This window comes from Mastomys coucha, unplaced genomic scaffold (assembly GCF_008632895.1).
Source record: "Mastomys coucha isolate ucsf_1 unplaced genomic scaffold, UCSF_Mcou_1 pScaffold9, whole genome shotgun sequence".
NCBI classification, from domain to species: domain Eukaryota; kingdom Metazoa; phylum Chordata; class Mammalia; order Rodentia; family Muridae; genus Mastomys; species Mastomys coucha.
The window spans coordinates 16,835,500-16,852,452 of NW_022196915.1; the positions used below are offsets into that span (position 1 = coordinate 16,835,500).

At 44.5% G+C, this 16,953-nt stretch overlaps 1 protein-coding gene across 11 annotated transcripts in view; it reads right to left on the reverse strand.

The window, feature by feature from the left end:
* The window catches only part of Cacna1d (calcium voltage-gated channel subunit alpha1 D), a 445,956-nt gene that overhangs the window by 300,629 nt on the left and 128,374 nt on the right, over window positions 1–16,953 (reverse strand). For 9 of the 11 annotated variants that reach the window (XR_004116080.1, XM_031361249.1, XM_031361247.1 and 6 more), the window contains exons 1-3: window positions 16,579–16,947; window positions 14,288–14,597; window positions 10,410–10,515 (exon numbers count right to left, since the gene is read on the reverse strand). Coding sequence is in view for 10 of the 11 variants with exons in the window: in XM_031361249.1 (XP_031217109.1) it covers window positions 10,410–10,515; window positions 14,288–14,597; window positions 16,579–16,648 (486 nt within the window). In the remaining variant the exon portion in view is untranslated. Of the gene's footprint in view, window positions 1–10,409; window positions 10,516–14,287; window positions 14,598–16,578; window positions 16,948–16,953 lie in introns of those variants that run through there. The other 2 variants (XM_031361254.1, XM_031361255.1) reach the window with 1 other exon arrangement.

Here is a 16,953-nt window from a genome sequence, read left to right on the forward strand (position 1 = left end):
TCTGCATAATTCCATACTATCCCTTGTCTTCTGGCTTGAAGCAGGTTCACACAATGAGCAAGTGCACTTAATGAACTAGATTTTACACAATAAATTCTCAAAAACATGAACGACTAAAGTGATAGCTGTGTTAAACTATTCACTTTAACAGTCCCGGTTTTCATCCTACTTTATATAAGCAAACGATCACTTTAAAATATAGGAATGCTTTCAATTCATACGACAGTTCAATGTTGTGCCCCAACCCTCTAGACAAAGAATGAGTACGGAGACCATATGTGTGCACAGCGCTTGTGACCCTTACAAAAGCACAGCAGAGACGCAGCTCACAGTGCCCAGTATTGTGCCTTACACTGTACAAGGACCCATGCTGTGGACTCTTCTGTGGACCTGAATCCTAGAAAGGGCCTTGTGAAGGCATGGGGCTGTTTCCCTTTGTGGAGAGATAAAAGCTATGCAGGTCGGGGTGGGCTACCTTTCCTGTCACGGCTGGAATTCTAATAGCCAGTGAAGGGCCCAGGTGCTAGAGCCCCATGAGCCTGAGGAACCTGACAGCTCTTCCGTGTCTCAATTCTCTGCCGCATCTATTTTCTGGGTCTGTAAGATGGTTCCGTGGGTACAGGCACTTGCCATGCATATCCCGAGACCTGAATCCACGCAGAACCCATTTAAAAAGTGGAAGTGTGGATACAGGCACTTGCCATGCGTGTCCCAAGACCTGAATCCACGCAGAACCCATTTAAAAAGTGGAAGTGTGGATGATACGGGATTGTCCTCTCACAGCCACACACAAGCGCTGTAGCACACTGTGGCACACGCACATCATGAGGATGTGTGTGTGCACACACAATAACAAGCAAGCTTAAAATTCCAATTGTTTCCAATTTTTGAAAAATCCATGTATTGTTCTGTACTTGAGTGTTTTATTGACATGCATTCCATGTAGCATGTATCACATCTGTACCTGTTAACCACAGAAGCCAGAAGATGGTATTGAATCTCCTGGAACTGGAGTCACAGGCAACTGTGAGCTGCCATGTGGGTTCTAGAAATCAAACTCAGGTCCCCTGGAAGAGCAGCGGTTGCTCTTTAACCACTGAGCCATCTCCCTAGCCCCTTCAAATTCCATCTTCTAATACCCTTCAAAGCCTTTGGGAGTTAAAGGGGCATAAACCCTATATAAATTCCATAAGACAGATCATGTTTACTATGTATAAAAAATAAAGTTGTTAATATGCAAGGAATAGGGGAAAGCAGAAATTATCATGTAACTTTTCTTCCCCAGCTAACAGAGACTGGAATGCAACATCTACTCAAACTAAAGTATAACAAACATACCCAAACTCAGACTCAATTTTGGGGCAAGTAAGATAGCCCCATGGGTACAGTTGCATGCTGCACAAGCCCAGTGACTTGGAATCGACTCCTGGAACCCACAGAAACATGGAAGAAAAGAACTGACTCCACAAAGCTTTCCTCTGACCTCCACACATGCCACAGCACATATGCCTACACACATCCTGCATGCACACAATAATAATCAATAATATATTTTAAAACTCAATTTTTATATTACTTATTTTCTTAGTACATGCAATGAGCGCTGCATCCAGAAGTACTGCAGCACACAAGCTCTTGGCACATAGAGATCCAAAGAATCAATTCTACTGCCTTTTTTCCAAGGCAGTGCTTCAAAAAAGAATCTGGTATCTAAGATGACTTTGGCTCATGGACCTTCTAGGTACTCCAGGATGTCAACATTCCAAAGAGGCCACACCCTGCCCCAGGAGTTCTCTCTCTAGAGCCTGAGATACAGAGCAAATGATCACTCATGGGAGTGAATAACTGCAAGTATCAAAAAGATCTGGTCTAGAAATAAGGCAACACAGCAGAGCACAGCGAAGCTAGACACTCATACACTCTCCAACTCACACACCCTGAGCTTCAGACATGGAACTCCACGGACTCAGCCAGAGACGTGTCTGCCATGCACTCAGAATCACATGGGAGGCTGTTCAACAGGGTGCTGCTTAATATAGCGAATGTTTGGAATTAATGTAAACGCTCATCAGAAAGAAAACAATTGACTAAACTGTGGTCCATTCATGCATGGAATACTTTCACAACAACTAAGATGCTGTCAGATCTCTGCATACAGATGTGGCTAGATCTGTAGGACACGTTTAGTAACAGCACATGGACTGTGTTCCAAATACTCAAACTGTGAACATACATATTTCAAAAGCCACAGATTATATGTGTATGTATGTATGTTGATATGTGGGTGTATATTGTGTACATATGCATATGTATATGTGTATATATGTGTGTGTATGTATGAGCACATACACACACACACATACACACACACATATATATAAAATGAAAAACATTTCTGGGAGAATTCACACCAGACTAATTATAGCAATTATAAAAGGCTGTGGGGATAAAAAGAGAAGCTACTTTGAATTATTTTAATTATTTAGAGTAATGTATTCATGCATCATTTGTATAAATTTTAAATGAATTTTAAGAATTTACCACTGAGAAGCAAATATGGTCGCTCTCTAATCTCACAATGTAGGTTTACCCTAATTAAAAGGCAGTGACATGGTAAACCACACCCAAAAGGGACAGAAGATGGGGTTACAGGACCAGCATAATTGGAACCTTGGGCTCAGTAAATATTTGTTGAATAAAGGTACCTCAATATTCTATCTCTCTGAGTCTCTCTGTCTCTGTTTCTCTGTATGTGTGTACAAATGTGGACCAGTATAAGCAGATGTCAGAGGTCAACATTGGCATGTCTTCCTCAATTGCTCTCTACCTTTGCTTTTGAGACAAGGTCTCTCATTTAACATAGAACTTGCTAGTCTGACTGTTCAGCAGAGCCCAGACCCCCCCCCCACCCCCCATCACTGCTTCCCTGGCACTAGACTTACAAATGCATACCACCACACCCAGACTTTTTTTAAATGTAGGTGCTGGAGAACAAACTCAGGTTCTCATGGTTGCTTAGCAAGTACTTTACTGTCGGGAGCCATCTAACGCCCCTCCCCCTTGGCTTCCTTTCTTATAAACAAACGTCCTCACAGCTCCATAAAATACTCTTGAATTCTCTGTGCTAGACTCCTCCATGAGCACCGAGACCAGGTAGGCCCTCCAGATCTGACTGCCCACAGGGAGAGAGAGGAAAGAGGAGCTTGAATCTCTCACTCAGCCCAAGGACCCCCAGACTCCTCCTTCTAAGCCCTTTCAGGGCTCCTTCAGTCTGTACTAGCCTCCCTCCCCTCAACCATCCCCAGGATTTCCTCTAGCCTGACTCTCATGTTCACTAATTCAGCGATTTCAACAGATGTTCTAGATTTCTAAAATTGCTATTCACCTAGCAAGGGGGACACCCCGACACCCCACCCAGACACCACAGCAAGGGGTCTGGGATATGGCTCAGTTGCCACACAAGCATGAGGACCTGAGTTTGCACCATGTGACACCCAGGCATGATCGAATATGTCTGCAATTCCAGTGCTGGGGGAGGGGTGGAAACAGGCAGATTCCCTAGTGGATGCTGCCTAGCCAGCCAGATCAACAAGCTCTGGGTTCAGTAAAATACCCTGTCTCAAAAAAATAAGGTTCTCCAACAATTGAGAAGACATGCATCAGAGACCTGTATATACATATATGCACACAGCACATGCAACACATCCCCATAAACATTCACACAAACACACATGCACACACAGACACGAGCACACTTACAAGCAGGCTGATTACCTCAGCGTTTCCTCTTTCATCCCTACCTGTAGCTTTTCTCACAATTTATTTCCCAGCTTTACTTATCCAAGAAAACATTCTTACTGTCTGCAAGAATCTCAGCCTGAAGGACATCAATCCCTCCCGAATTTAAAAGCCAAGACACATTTTCCTGATTCTACTACATGAACAGGACAGGACTTGAAGTGCACATCTTGCAACTTCTAACGGAAGCAGAAGTGGGATTCTAAGGCCCCTCCTAGGTGGCCTTCCAGCTCCTGCTGGGCCAGGGACACTGTACCAACATGTCTGTCACAGTGCTTACACACAGTTGGGAGCAACATGGGCACAGTCTCTATGGCCTGTGTCTATGACTCCTCAGGATCTTTCTTTGGTGAGGAGCTGTTGGAGTCTATTTAGGGGTTCTCCTTCAATCACCAGTATTTAACAAGATACATATATGTCTTCACCACTGGGCAAACTGTTCCCTCTGAATCAGGTACTTGTCACATTTGAAAACAATTAAAACTTAGAAAGCTGACAGAGGAGGCGGACTACCCACCACTCTGCTTCAAGGGTCTCCACCTCCTCCCAGGCATTTTTACTATATTAAACTTGAGCAGATATTAGAATGCATATTCCTCACATCTTTCCTGCAATGACCCAAGGATAAGGATGTGGCAGCCTGTGAGGATGCTCTCCAGGAACCAATGAGATTCTGGCCTCAGAAGCCCAATAGGTTGAATGAAATCCTACTGCTGTCTGTAAACCCAGCTTTCTAGCTGTGTCTGAGGCTGGGCTCACTCTCTGGGCCAAGTTAATGAACAGCAGTGGGGTATGGCTCTGTGGATGCGCACCCAGCGTACCATGCTTGAAACTCTGGGAGAGATACCCCAACACCACAAAAAGGAAACGACAGGAAGCATACAGAGACACACTTTCTCTTTCAGCCAAGCCCACCTGAGCATAACCCAGAGAGCTCAGGCCGGTCCTGTAAAGCACCCACATATTCTTACTTTAAGGCAACCGTTGGAGATTCCTGCCTAATTCAACAGTAAAATTTGCTTCTTAAAAAATAAAGAAGCTAAATGAGTAACATGCTCCTAGAGTTCTTCTGAAGGAACATTAACAATGGGACTCTGGCTCTTTAAGGCTGGATGCTAGTTCTGCAAAACCCTCGGTGCTCAGCTCAAGTCAGTTCCGTTCAATAAAAGATCAAGCTTCGCAATCTGTCCTTTGTCAAAACAAAGTGACACAATGAAAGAGATGAAGTACTCCTCACCTTGCTGATGGGACCAGTTTTAGGCAACATTTTAAAGCGTAAGTCATTTACTCTGGCTGTTTTTCCAGCTCTCCTTCCACCAATCCTCACATGAAATGTGACAATCCCCCCAAAATAATTCATTCACATGTAACCTCTGTACACCACAGAACACAGGAGCCGGCTTATGGCAGGACTCAGGAAGTGCTGCGGGGCACCGCCATCCCTCTCCGTGCCTCAGAGAAGAAGAGTTTAATTTGCCATGAAACAAAGACACAATCCTGAAATTATAGGTGAACTCTGACAGGTGTTTCCTGTAATCTCATTAATATTGGACAAGAAGTCAGCAACACATTAATCATTAGCCAATTGTTGAAAATTAACTAATGGTCCATAAAGACACACATAGAGTCCTCATGTGCTCACTCCGTATTTACTCGGGCATGTGACACTCGTTTCCTGATGTGCCTACTGTGTGCCAGGTGCAGACCCAAGTTCACAGAGCTACAGCCCTCAGTCAGACTTCATTCTCAGCCTCTAAGAAGTCCTATTACAGTTTCACCCAAAGTCTATTAACTAATCAGTGGAATGGCCAGCTCTATGGCTCCAATGCCCATGTACAGAGCCGCTGCATTCAAGACACCCCACATTACCTCAATGAACAAAGTAGAAAGAAGGCAATGTCTATAAGGAGGCAAGCATATCATGCTAAGGAGAGTCCAGTGGGGAAGCAAGCATATCAGGGAGGGTAGGTGGCAGACAGTACTCAGGGTACAGAAGGCTGGACCAAGGAAGAAGCACTTGAGCTATCCTAGAAAAACAGCGACAGGTTAGGCACGTGGCCATAAGAAGTGCAGTGTTTCCTAAGTGGAAACAACAGAGAAAGGAAAGACCTAAGTAGGTGAATGTAGAACTAACACCCAAGACCTAAGTAGGTGAAAGCAGAACCCACATTATATGCCAAGTCCATAAACCAGGCTAAGTGATTTTGGGTACTGTGTTATTCCTCATCCTACTCTGCAAAGCCAGGAGAGGCAAAACCACATGATCATGCAGATACAGTGAGCTTGTCAGATCAACACTGTCCACAAGACACAGGGAGAAAGCAATCACAGTGCCTCATCCCACCACTTCCTTGGCCAATGGGGTATACCCAGTCCCACTGACAAGTGTCCACACCCCAGCACAGCTTCCCATGGGGCCCTACCACTCTCGGCTACTTGGAGCCATGGAAACAGAGCACCAAATACATAAAAGCCCTGTCATCAAACCCAAACTCTGAGAGCTCCTGAAGAGTCAGCCCCCAGAGACCTTTCACCTAAGAAGTTCCTCAATGTGGCTCCTGAGTCACCTGTTCACTTGGCATCCTAAATGCTAACTTACTGAACATCTACTATGTACCACCATGCCAGGCCCAGGGCAAGGAGCTGGAAGTGGGTTAATGAATAAGACAAAATACTCAGTACCACGGCAGGAATAAGATTGTTGAATTCTTCAGATCCAATCAGAAGAGTTATCATATAGACTTATGTTTGAGATTATTAAGCAGCCATCTCAGGGGATGGAGTCATCTCAGGGGAAGAAAACAGTACTAGAAAAAGACAAGAAGTAGACAAGTAAAAGGGGTGCATTTGGGAGCTTTGGGGAGCAAATAGAGAAGGTGCAGCTGAGGAGCAGAGAGTGGGACAGCAAAGGCCAGGCTAGGGCAAAGGGTCCCAAGCCACGGTGTCTGGCCTCTCCTCAGTGGGCAATGGGACCACAGAAGTTCACTAGAGAAAATCATCTGAGAGTTGGAGGGATTTTACAAAGGCAAAAGTATCAATGCCATAAAAATACAAACAGATGAGCCTCAACAAGATGGAGGTAAAGACTTGGCAAAAACTCTTATTCAGTTTAGAATTGTATTTCACGAGGCATGGTCTACGTATGCCACTTTTCTAAACAGAGAAGCACGCAGAGAAGCTGTGCCCTCAATGGCTCCAAGTGAGGTTAGGGATAAACAGCAAAGATGCTCTCGATGGGTAGATGGGGATCTCCCTTTCAGACACTTTGAGCATGGCTGAGAAGTGAGAGGTAGCCAGTTGGGGAGGAGGACCAGGAACAGTTGCAATGACTGTACACTGTACAACCACATCAGTTTGCTTATGGGAAATCAAAGGCTGGAACATGAATGAAGTAAAGCATGTCCACCCCAGGGATCTGAATTGCAATCATCCCCACTCTGACACCTGATGCAGAAGAGACTCTCTCCTTGGTGCCAGCAAGAAGAGAAAAAACATGATACGCACTTTAAGTGGAACAGAGGAAATACGGCTACTGGGCAGGCTCTTACTGTGGGAACCCAGTGAGCTGCACTGTTTCCATGGCTTCAGCCTCCGCTCAGCCCTGGAAGTCCACGAATGAAAGCTGAATAGAGACTTAGCGTTCATGCTTAAAAATAATAATAGCAATAATCTAACTCTGGGAAAACTTGTAGCCACCAAGGTAATCTCCAAGTCCCCAAAGCTAGATGTGTTTACACACAACACAGACCAAACATGGACTGGACTCTGGGGGATGGTCACATTTCTTTTCTTACCCAACGAAAGTATTCATTTCACTACTAGTGACCTGAAATGGGCAGAGACATCAGACATAAGCTCCCCCTGCACGTCAGTCTAAGGGATTGGCACACACATCCTTGCCAAGCTCCCAGGCAAAAGAAATAATAAAAATAAAAATAAAAAAATAAAAAAAAAAATGCCAGAGCCCCTATCCATCCAGTTTTGCAACCCATGTCAGCTTCTGCCCTTTGCTTTGTCATTCACATTAAATGAAAGATATTTACTACAGATGAAAAATAAGCTTTGCTCAGCTGCCTCTAAACTGATCCCAAAAATAGAGCAATCACTTTGGTGCAAATTGGGTCAAATGTATAAAAAAATAAAAAAATAAAAAATCCTGACTCCCCAGTAGGAGAAAAGACATGGCATGGGACCTTGCTCAGAGTCAGGGGTAAATCCACCAAATCCTCCCCTCCCATAAGGGAAAGGAAACGTTTGAAGTCAGGCAATGCATAAACTCATCGGGCCATGTGACCATCCAAGTGAAAGCAAGACTTTAATGACCTGAGTTGGGAACTCTTGGTGCAGAAATCAAAGGAATATATATGGTGGTTTTTAGAAAGGCTGGCCAAGCTAATCCATCAACCACTTCCCCTCAGAACAAACTTAGTTCTTCAGAACCACTTGGAAAACACCCACTGGGAAGGACAACAAGGGAAGGGAGGGTTAGCTATCTGAGGGTTAGCCATCTCCTTACTTCTTAGCTGAAACAGCCAAATGGCCTGTCAACATTTCTATTAGTATCCTGAATTTCCTTAGGAGGAAAAAATGTCAGAATATTAATTAGCTTATGCATTCAGCTACATTAATTATTCCATTGATCTAAATTAATCTGCCATTCTGAAAGGTATTTATTTTCAATGTTTGTTTAATCATTTCTTTTGAGCTACAAAAAGCAACAAACTGGGTCACCATTCATGTCATTAAATTTGGTAACAAGGCTAACACCATCTGTGGCCTAGACTACAGTGACCTATCTCCACCGAGGGAGACTTTCCACCACACCAAGTTTCCTTTTGAAAACTGTAATCTAAAGTCTATAACTGAACCAAAGGTCGCTGAAAATGTCCAAAGTCCCACAGGTGATCTCTCACAACAGTTAGGGGTGTGTGTGTGTGCGTGTGTGGTATGGTGTATATGTGTGTGTGTGTGTGTGTGTGTGTGTGTGTGTGTGTGTATGTGTGTGTGCTGAATTCCTATTAGTCCATAGTTTTCAGGAATAACAGTCAAAGTTTTTAATTCTTTAGAAAGCAAACTGCCAAAACCCAAATACAGATATCATGTTATACCTGAAATATACACAGCATGGAAAACGTCCTAAGAAATCCTGAACATAAACCATGAAAGCCAAATTCATAAAAGCATAGCTTCACCTCTGGCTGCCAGCCAAGCTCTGCCTGACCAGGATGAGTCTAATGTGGAGAGCATTTGTCTTTTCAGCCTTTGCTTGGTTAAAAATGTCCAGCTTCCACACAAGAATCCAGATCAAATGGAACCAACTAACAGAAGAGAGTGGGTAAGAACCAAGCTTCTTGCTACCAACACTGGTTCCCTCCGTTATCCACCATTCTGTGTGGCTTAAAGGAGCCCTTCTCAGAAGAATGCTACAAGGCTGAGGGGAAAAAAACCTGACATGGCTTCTGCACCATAAAAAAAAAAAAAAAGACAACAGAATGTCAGGGGTTTTTAAATAATCCTAGTGATCTTAGCCAGTCTCCTTTACTGCCACATGGGCGAATGGTGATGCAAAAAGAGTCTGAGACATGACCCCCCCATACATCTAGTGGGCAACTGAATGGGCAAGATCCAAATTTCAGTCCAGTGTTTTTCAGTGCCTTTCTTTTTAAAGACTCTATCAACTTTTCCCAAAGGAAGTTCCATGAAACACTAGTTCCATGATATTACAGTCTTCTGGCAAAAGAAAGAGACAAGTTTAAAGAATCCACAACCAATTATTTCCTATAACTAGCTGAGTTTAAACAAAGTGAAATCTGCTTCTTAGCTACACAACTTCCCAGAGATTTTTCTCAGCTCTTGTACACTATAAATGTTTAAGAGAGCAATAAAGTATACAACAGCATCCTGGAGCATTTAACCACAGATTTGTCCTAAAATCTACTTGCAGCATTTTTTGTAGGCTGTGAGACGTAAACTCCACTGCCATAGTGACTTATTTCCCAAACTGTATCCTATATAATTAGATTTGTTGTATTCTACATCTATAAAACTTAATCAGAAAGATTAACCACAGTATCCACCCCTCAAAAACAACATTGGATTTTTTTAAAAAGCTAATAATAATACACAAACACCTGTGTAGAGAGAAAAGTTTTTTTGTTTTGTTTTGTTTTTTTTTTTTTTTTTTTTTTTTTTTTTTCGAGACAGGGTTTCTCTGTATAGCCCTGGCTGTCCTGGAACTCACTCTGTAGACAAGGCTGGCCTTGAACTCAGAAATCTGCCTGCCTCTGCCTCCCAAGTGCTGGGATTAAAGGCGTGCGATACCACCGCCTGGAGAAAAGTTATGTTAAAACCCTTCTACAAATTTCTTCAATAAAAGTTGCATCTCTATTTATATGAGACTCATGACTTTGAACACTTTCATTCAGCATAAATGGAAGAATTCAGGTCAAATCTAGGAAACACTGACGACGACATAACCCCACTGTTGGGAAACAGAGCACCCATAGTTGTAAACTACATCATCCACAACACCACAACACCGTCTGCCAGCTCAATCACAGAGGCAGAGGACGGCCATGCACTACCACAAGCAGGAATTCTAAGTCACTTACCAAGTTATGATTTGTTGAATTAGAATCATCTTCAGGGAATGGGATGTAAATAGCTAAGGCCACACAATTGGCAAAAATAGCCAATAATATAAATATGTCAAATGGTCTGAAAGTTTTTGTTAAGGCACACATTTTGTTAGTGTTATGCAAACATTTTCCATCCCTCTTATACCTCCAAGCATCTCAAACCTGAGATGCTTGTAAAATGGAAATCACCCACCCACCACCTTATCTCCCTACTCTCTCTCTCTCTCTCACACACACACACACACACACACACACACACACACACGCACATGCACATGGACACTCACACGTGCGCGCACACACACACACACACACACACACACACACACACTTCATTCTGTGGCTATCACAGCTAATGGGTTTTCAGCAGAAGAGCCTTCCTCTGGTAGTCTCACAGTCTCTCCCCTCACTGTGACCTCTCCTCAGCCTTTTCTTCTATTGCAAGGATCATATTACACCCATTCTTTGGTGCTCACTGTGTATTAAAAACTGGAAGTTAGCTCACTGTGTGAAGCAGATCTCTGCTTTCTGTGATTTAAAAAGTGCCAAGGATCTTACTAAATCAGCTGCCATAGAGACAGAAATATAATCATCACAACAGAGACCTCTCCCATAGGTCCTTGTCACTATGTTAGAGCCACTTTCTCAGAGGCTGTTCCTGGCTGGGTCAGTCTAAACTCCTGATTGGGACCATCTCCCTCCTCTCTGTGCCCGTGTGACATGTCCTAGTACCTTGGATGCTGTGATAGCCAGGCTGCCAGCTCCCCTCCTCTGCCTTTTCTACCACAGTAATCAATAGCTATAACTGTTTCAGATTAGAGCTGGGCTGGGCTCACCTCATAATGTGCTGTTTCTGTGTTCCATTTATAAACAATTAAATTTAAAAGCCACAAGAAATCAGCACCAGACACTTTCAAAATAGGCTCTAACAAGAAAATCTCCGAGGGCTGTCTAGAAGAGTCCCTTTGAGAGAGCCTTCAACAGATACTTGCCTGAGCATTCTGTTAGTAAAAGGTATTGTCAAAACTGGCAACACTAAGTTTGACATCTACTCAAATGGTTGTTGTTCTGTCTTTTTCCAAACAGAGGGTTTGCTGAGCACTGAACTAATCTGCAATTCCTGGGTTTGAATTTCAATTGTGTTATATACAACACTCATCCACAAGAGGCAAGGTGGCAGTTTTATTAAATCCCACTAGATGCTGAAGAGTCGGGGATGGGAACAGTCTCCTGTCGATGGCCTTCTGGGAACCCCCAAAGTGACGCAAGAAACAAATACCCCTTGCCTCTCCAGAGATAGCTGCTTCGGGTTCTATGAAGCTTCACCCCTTTGAAGAGCTCAGGATAACTCCCTGGAATGAGGACAGGAATAGCATTATCCTCTTACTAACTTTGATGGGTTTATTTTTAAGCCAGTTAGCTTTAATCATATTGATTCCTCAACTCAGTTATAAAATCTTGTGCCCTGGGATCTGACTTCAGGAAGACTTCAGGGCTCTGTTTCCATCTTCTCTCTCTGTCTCCCTCCTCCCCTCTCTCTTTCTCTCTCTCTCAGGTCCCCTCTGACACTGTAAGTCAACAGCCCTGAAGTCGTTCCCATGAAGACACACTTGTACTTCCTGTTCCCCACACCATCTTTCTTTCTCTGAGGACTGCTCACACTGTGCAGGAAGGCTAAACATAAGCTTTGAGGTGTTTGGTTCTTGGCAGTACTCAGTCAACAGACAGTAGAGGATCCTATCTTACCACTCTAAGAAATAGGTGGACTGAGCCAACAGCCGCTTCTTACACAGGCACCATCTCGCCCCTACCCACTGCCAGCCTACAAAGGCAGACTAGGCTGTCTCAGGGCTAACTAAGCATGACTGAGCTGCTGAAGGGGGATGTCCATAACCTGTTCCCTAAAATGGAAGGGGTCACTTATTACCTGTTATAAAAATTGTGCACAGGCATCCTGAACTGGCAGCCATGTTTCCTAAATCCCTGTACACACACTTGCATTTCTCTCGAGAAAGAGAGCTAGTGGTAAGATCCAGGAATTCACTGACTATATATAAATTGTTCTGTACAAACTCCAAGCATCAAATGAGACAGCACCTCACTCCACATAAAGGGAACGCCCCTGCCCAGGACTCCCTGCTTACTCTGCGTCACCTCACACCAACCTCAGGAGAACATGTTTCCAGCCCATGCAGCTGCTGCCTCTCCACTCCAGTAAGACCACCTAAACACACCCTCACTTAGCAGCCCCCTCTTGGCCTCTATGAGAGTTCTGTCCTCAGACTAGAGAATTTAAGGAGAAAATGCACACACACAGCCCCAACTCCTCTAGAGTGAGATGCCATAACTCACTCTAGAGGAGAGACATCTGTGCTAAAAAAGAAAAAGCACATGAAAACCTTCAAATCCTGCCCTGGCATTCAGCCGCTCTCTCCAAAACCTTTCTAGACAGTTGCTTCATTTTAACTCCTGTCCATGAGCAGACAAAATATGCAAGCTAAGACAGAGAGCACGCAGGCAGCTGCCATGACGAGAACCTAGATTTTTAGGGGTCTTCAGCCCCACTTTCTAACTGTCACCCAGCAGTCTCTTAGCATGGCTTCTCCCTTCCCTGATCCTGCTGAAAAAATCTCCAGGCACACACCCCTACCTACTGCCAGGAAATACTCAGAGGCCCATCAGCCCGAAACACCCTTCTGGGAAAGTGAAATGCTTTCTTTTACCCAGACCAAAGAAGCATATGATTAATTAGAAAGCATGAGTTCAAGAGAAAGGTCTCAATCAACCTTTTCTAGCAGGTGGCAGTCATTGGAGCCTGGGTCCCAGGTCTGGAGAAGGGAATAAGCAGGTAGACGCACTACCGTTTTCCAAGATCTGGGGCATGGCAACCATCCTGGGTGCAACCAGAGTTCAGTTTTAAAAATGCAGACACACAGAAATGTAATCCAGGCCAGTCCAAGTGCGTGTGCGTGCACGTGTGTGTGTGTGTGTGTGTGTGTGTGTGTGTGTGTGTGCGCGTGCGCTCGTGTGTGGACACATACACAGACATCTGCAGCACCTGTCTGCTCCTCCCTGGAGTGCTGGCTTTGTTACTCACAGAAGAAATGCTCATCAGCCTCTCCTGCATGGCTTTCTGTACTTGAGTGACTGCATGGCTCTTAAGCTTATCAAAAAGAAATTTCAGGAAGTCATAGCATTGACCAGCCAATAAATAATAGTAGTAGTAGTAGTAGTAGTAGTAGTAGTAGTAGTAGTAGTAGTAGTGGTAATATCAAAAGTAACTTCTCCCTATAAATCAAATGTTTATGTTTAAAACTACCTAAACAATTAGAATCAGCAAATAGCAGAGCCAGAAGCAACCATAGCATTCAGTGTAGCTGTCCAGGCAAATTTCAGTCACTGGTGCCAGAAGATTCCACTAAAGGTCATTTCTAGTACAGACTGAAGATATTCTCAATCTTTTTTTTTTTTAAATCAGCATACCAAATTTTCAACATATTAAAATGCATATAACTTCCCCCCAAACAATAACAGCTTTAAGCCTATCCAGTATCCTATGACTAAAGGTCATGTTCATATTTAAACTCCCTACCACTATGAAGTTGCAGTCTTCACTCCCTCCCCCCCAAGCACTACACACACACACACACACACAGGCTAAATATACCCATGGACCCACCCTCTGCAAGCTGAGGAGACAGGAAGCCATAGCCCATGAAACCCCTTGTCTACAGTTTCCTCCATTGCTTACATTCTAGAGTGCTAAGGCTCTGAGAAATGTCACTGCAGAAAGCAAATCCTTTTGAAACACAGATGGCAAATGAGAAAGACTTCCCACAGAAAAAGGATACTTCCATTCCACTATACTAATGCAGGCTCTTCGGATGGGGTTATTAAGGGATAAACAGAAGAGGGCACGGGCAGGCCGGCTGTTGGACGAGTTACCCTGTTTTTTGCTCTTGGCGTATTGCTGACGTTTTCTTTGGGAGAGAGATCCTACAGGTGGGGGTGCAGAGGTGCTCATGGTCTGGGCAGCCTTGGCCTGTCTAGCAGCATCGATTGCAGCTTGCCAAGATAGGACAGTTTGCTTGGAGCTGTTGGTCTGAGAAGTTGGTCCTTCACCAGAAATAGGGAGTCTGGTGCCTCTTGCATAGTTTGCCTCTGAGGAGAGGAGAAAAGAGATTATTTCTTTAGAAAAAAAAAAAAAGCCTTCAATCCATGCTATCTTTTTAAAAAGCAAAAGTGTCTCCCATCTTGTGTTTCCCATTGTAAACCTTGTGTCACAAGTAGTAGGGTTTGGCCAGGCAATATAAAAGTCACCAGAGTTCTGCTCTGAGCATCAGTCATGCAGGGTCATTGCTGCGCCACACCTACCCACATTGGTACTCTTCCATGCCTATGTCCTCAAAAGGAGTCTTTTACTGCATCACTTCTGACAAACTGAGGCCATTCTCCCATTGATCCCATGTCTTTTCCTGACTTTGAAAATACAGATATCTCTCATGGCTTAACAGATACGCACAACTCCCTTTCTCTAAAATTACCAACATACATATACACACACACACACACACACACACACACACACACAAACTCAGCCAATAATTCAGTAGTCTTGCCCATTTTTAGGGAATTCCTCCAACAGCTTTCCACAGCCATAAATGTATTTTTTTTCTACATGGAAAAAAAAAAATAAAAAAGCTCTTCACTGGCACCAGGCAATACCAAAAGCCCCATAACAAATATCTAGATTATGCATTAACACTTCCTACAAATGAAAATTCATGATGCTTGGGACTCATTTCCTCCACAAGCTTCCGAAAACAGAAAAACATCTTTAGGGCTTTTTTTTTTCTTCATTTTAAATTGCAGCAGCAGCAGCCGCAACCAAGCCAGCATCCAGTCAGCCTTCACCCCTACACCTAAGAGACAGGGTGCATTATGCCAGGGAACCTCAAGGCCTATGCAAGAATTATCTCAGTGTTGAGTAGCATCCAGGTACTCACAGGGCAAAATACTCAAAAGCGCAGGTGGGGGGGGTGGAGGGGGGGTGGAGGGAGGGGGGTGGGGCAGAGGGTGTCCCTTCATGTGTGGAGCTCGCCTCACTGTGGGTCTGGCCATTCCTCGGAAGGTCTCACAGGTGCCCACGTTGAGCCACCATCACCTCTGCTGAAGCAGATGTCAAAGTGAGAGTGGTGGTAGAGAGCTTGGAGATCCAGGCGTTTGCAAAACCAATTATTACTAAGTGAAGAGTCAAGCAAGCACAGGTCTCCTGCCCTACTGTCCTTAGGAGCCTGGGACAGAAGCAAAGCAGGCAGGTGGCACTCAATCTGAGATCAGGGACTAGTTTTGCCAAGCGTTTCCTTTGAGAAGCGCTCACCGGAAAAGGCTTCAAGAAAACCAGGGTTGGGAGATGCTAACAACCTCCACGGAGGGAACCTGGCCAAAAACACCCCAACCTTCTTAGACCCGGCCCCCGCTGGTGTGGAAACTGCACGTGGTGCCTTGGCCAGGGCTGAGTTGCAGAGCCCCACAGCGGCAGCAACTCTCTGGGCATTGCTAGGTTACCGACTGTGCACAGGAGGCACAGGGAGCGGGAATACACGCTCTACCCGACCCTGTTCCCCCAAATCCCAAGACCCAGGGCTTCTCCCAGGATAAGACCAAGCGACCCAAGGGGTAAACGTGGAACAATCCTAGAATTTTTCTGATGTTACTAAGAATCTTCTTCTTAGTCAACCAGAGGCGCGGGAGATAGGGGGAAGCTGGAAAGGGGCTCAGGCTGAAGACTAACACCTCTTCTTCCATCACTCAGAGGCGATGAAAGAGGAAAGTTGAGCCCGAGGACACTGAACCCAAATCACCTCACTCTTCACCCCTTGGCTGCACAGTACTCCACACACCCAATGGCCGCCCCCACCCCAGCAAATGCAGAATTAATTCTGACATTCAGGGCCTGAAGAGGAGAACGGAGTAGCTGCCGCACATCACCCCTTTCTATGTAGATGACACCAAGCCAAAAGCATCATTTCCAACCCCCTCAACCCACCCAACGCATCGGGGATTGGGGGTTGGGGGTGGGAAGAGTAGGATCATGATAGGATGAGGTTTGGCAGCGGGTACCCAAGCTCTGGCTGCTCACCGTTCGCATGGTCCTCTTGGTGCTGCCGTTGATGCTGCATTTTTTTCATCATCATCATCATCATCATCATCCACGAACATTTATTGAGTGCCTACTGTGTGCAGGGCACTATGCTCAGCGTTAGGGAGGGGGAGGAACGGATATGGGAGGTTACGGATAGGTAGAAGCCGCGGTCCCTGCCCTTATTTTCGCTTCAGCAGGGGGTGGGGAAGGACAGAGACAAATAACCAAAAATAAGGATAATTTATAAAAACCGCCTGCCACCCACGCTCCTTCTTTTTTTGAAAATTGGAGCAAAATAAACTTTTTGTAAAAAATAAAATCAGATGTATATATTATCTTAGTAATATATACATGTAATTTTTTTTCTTTCTT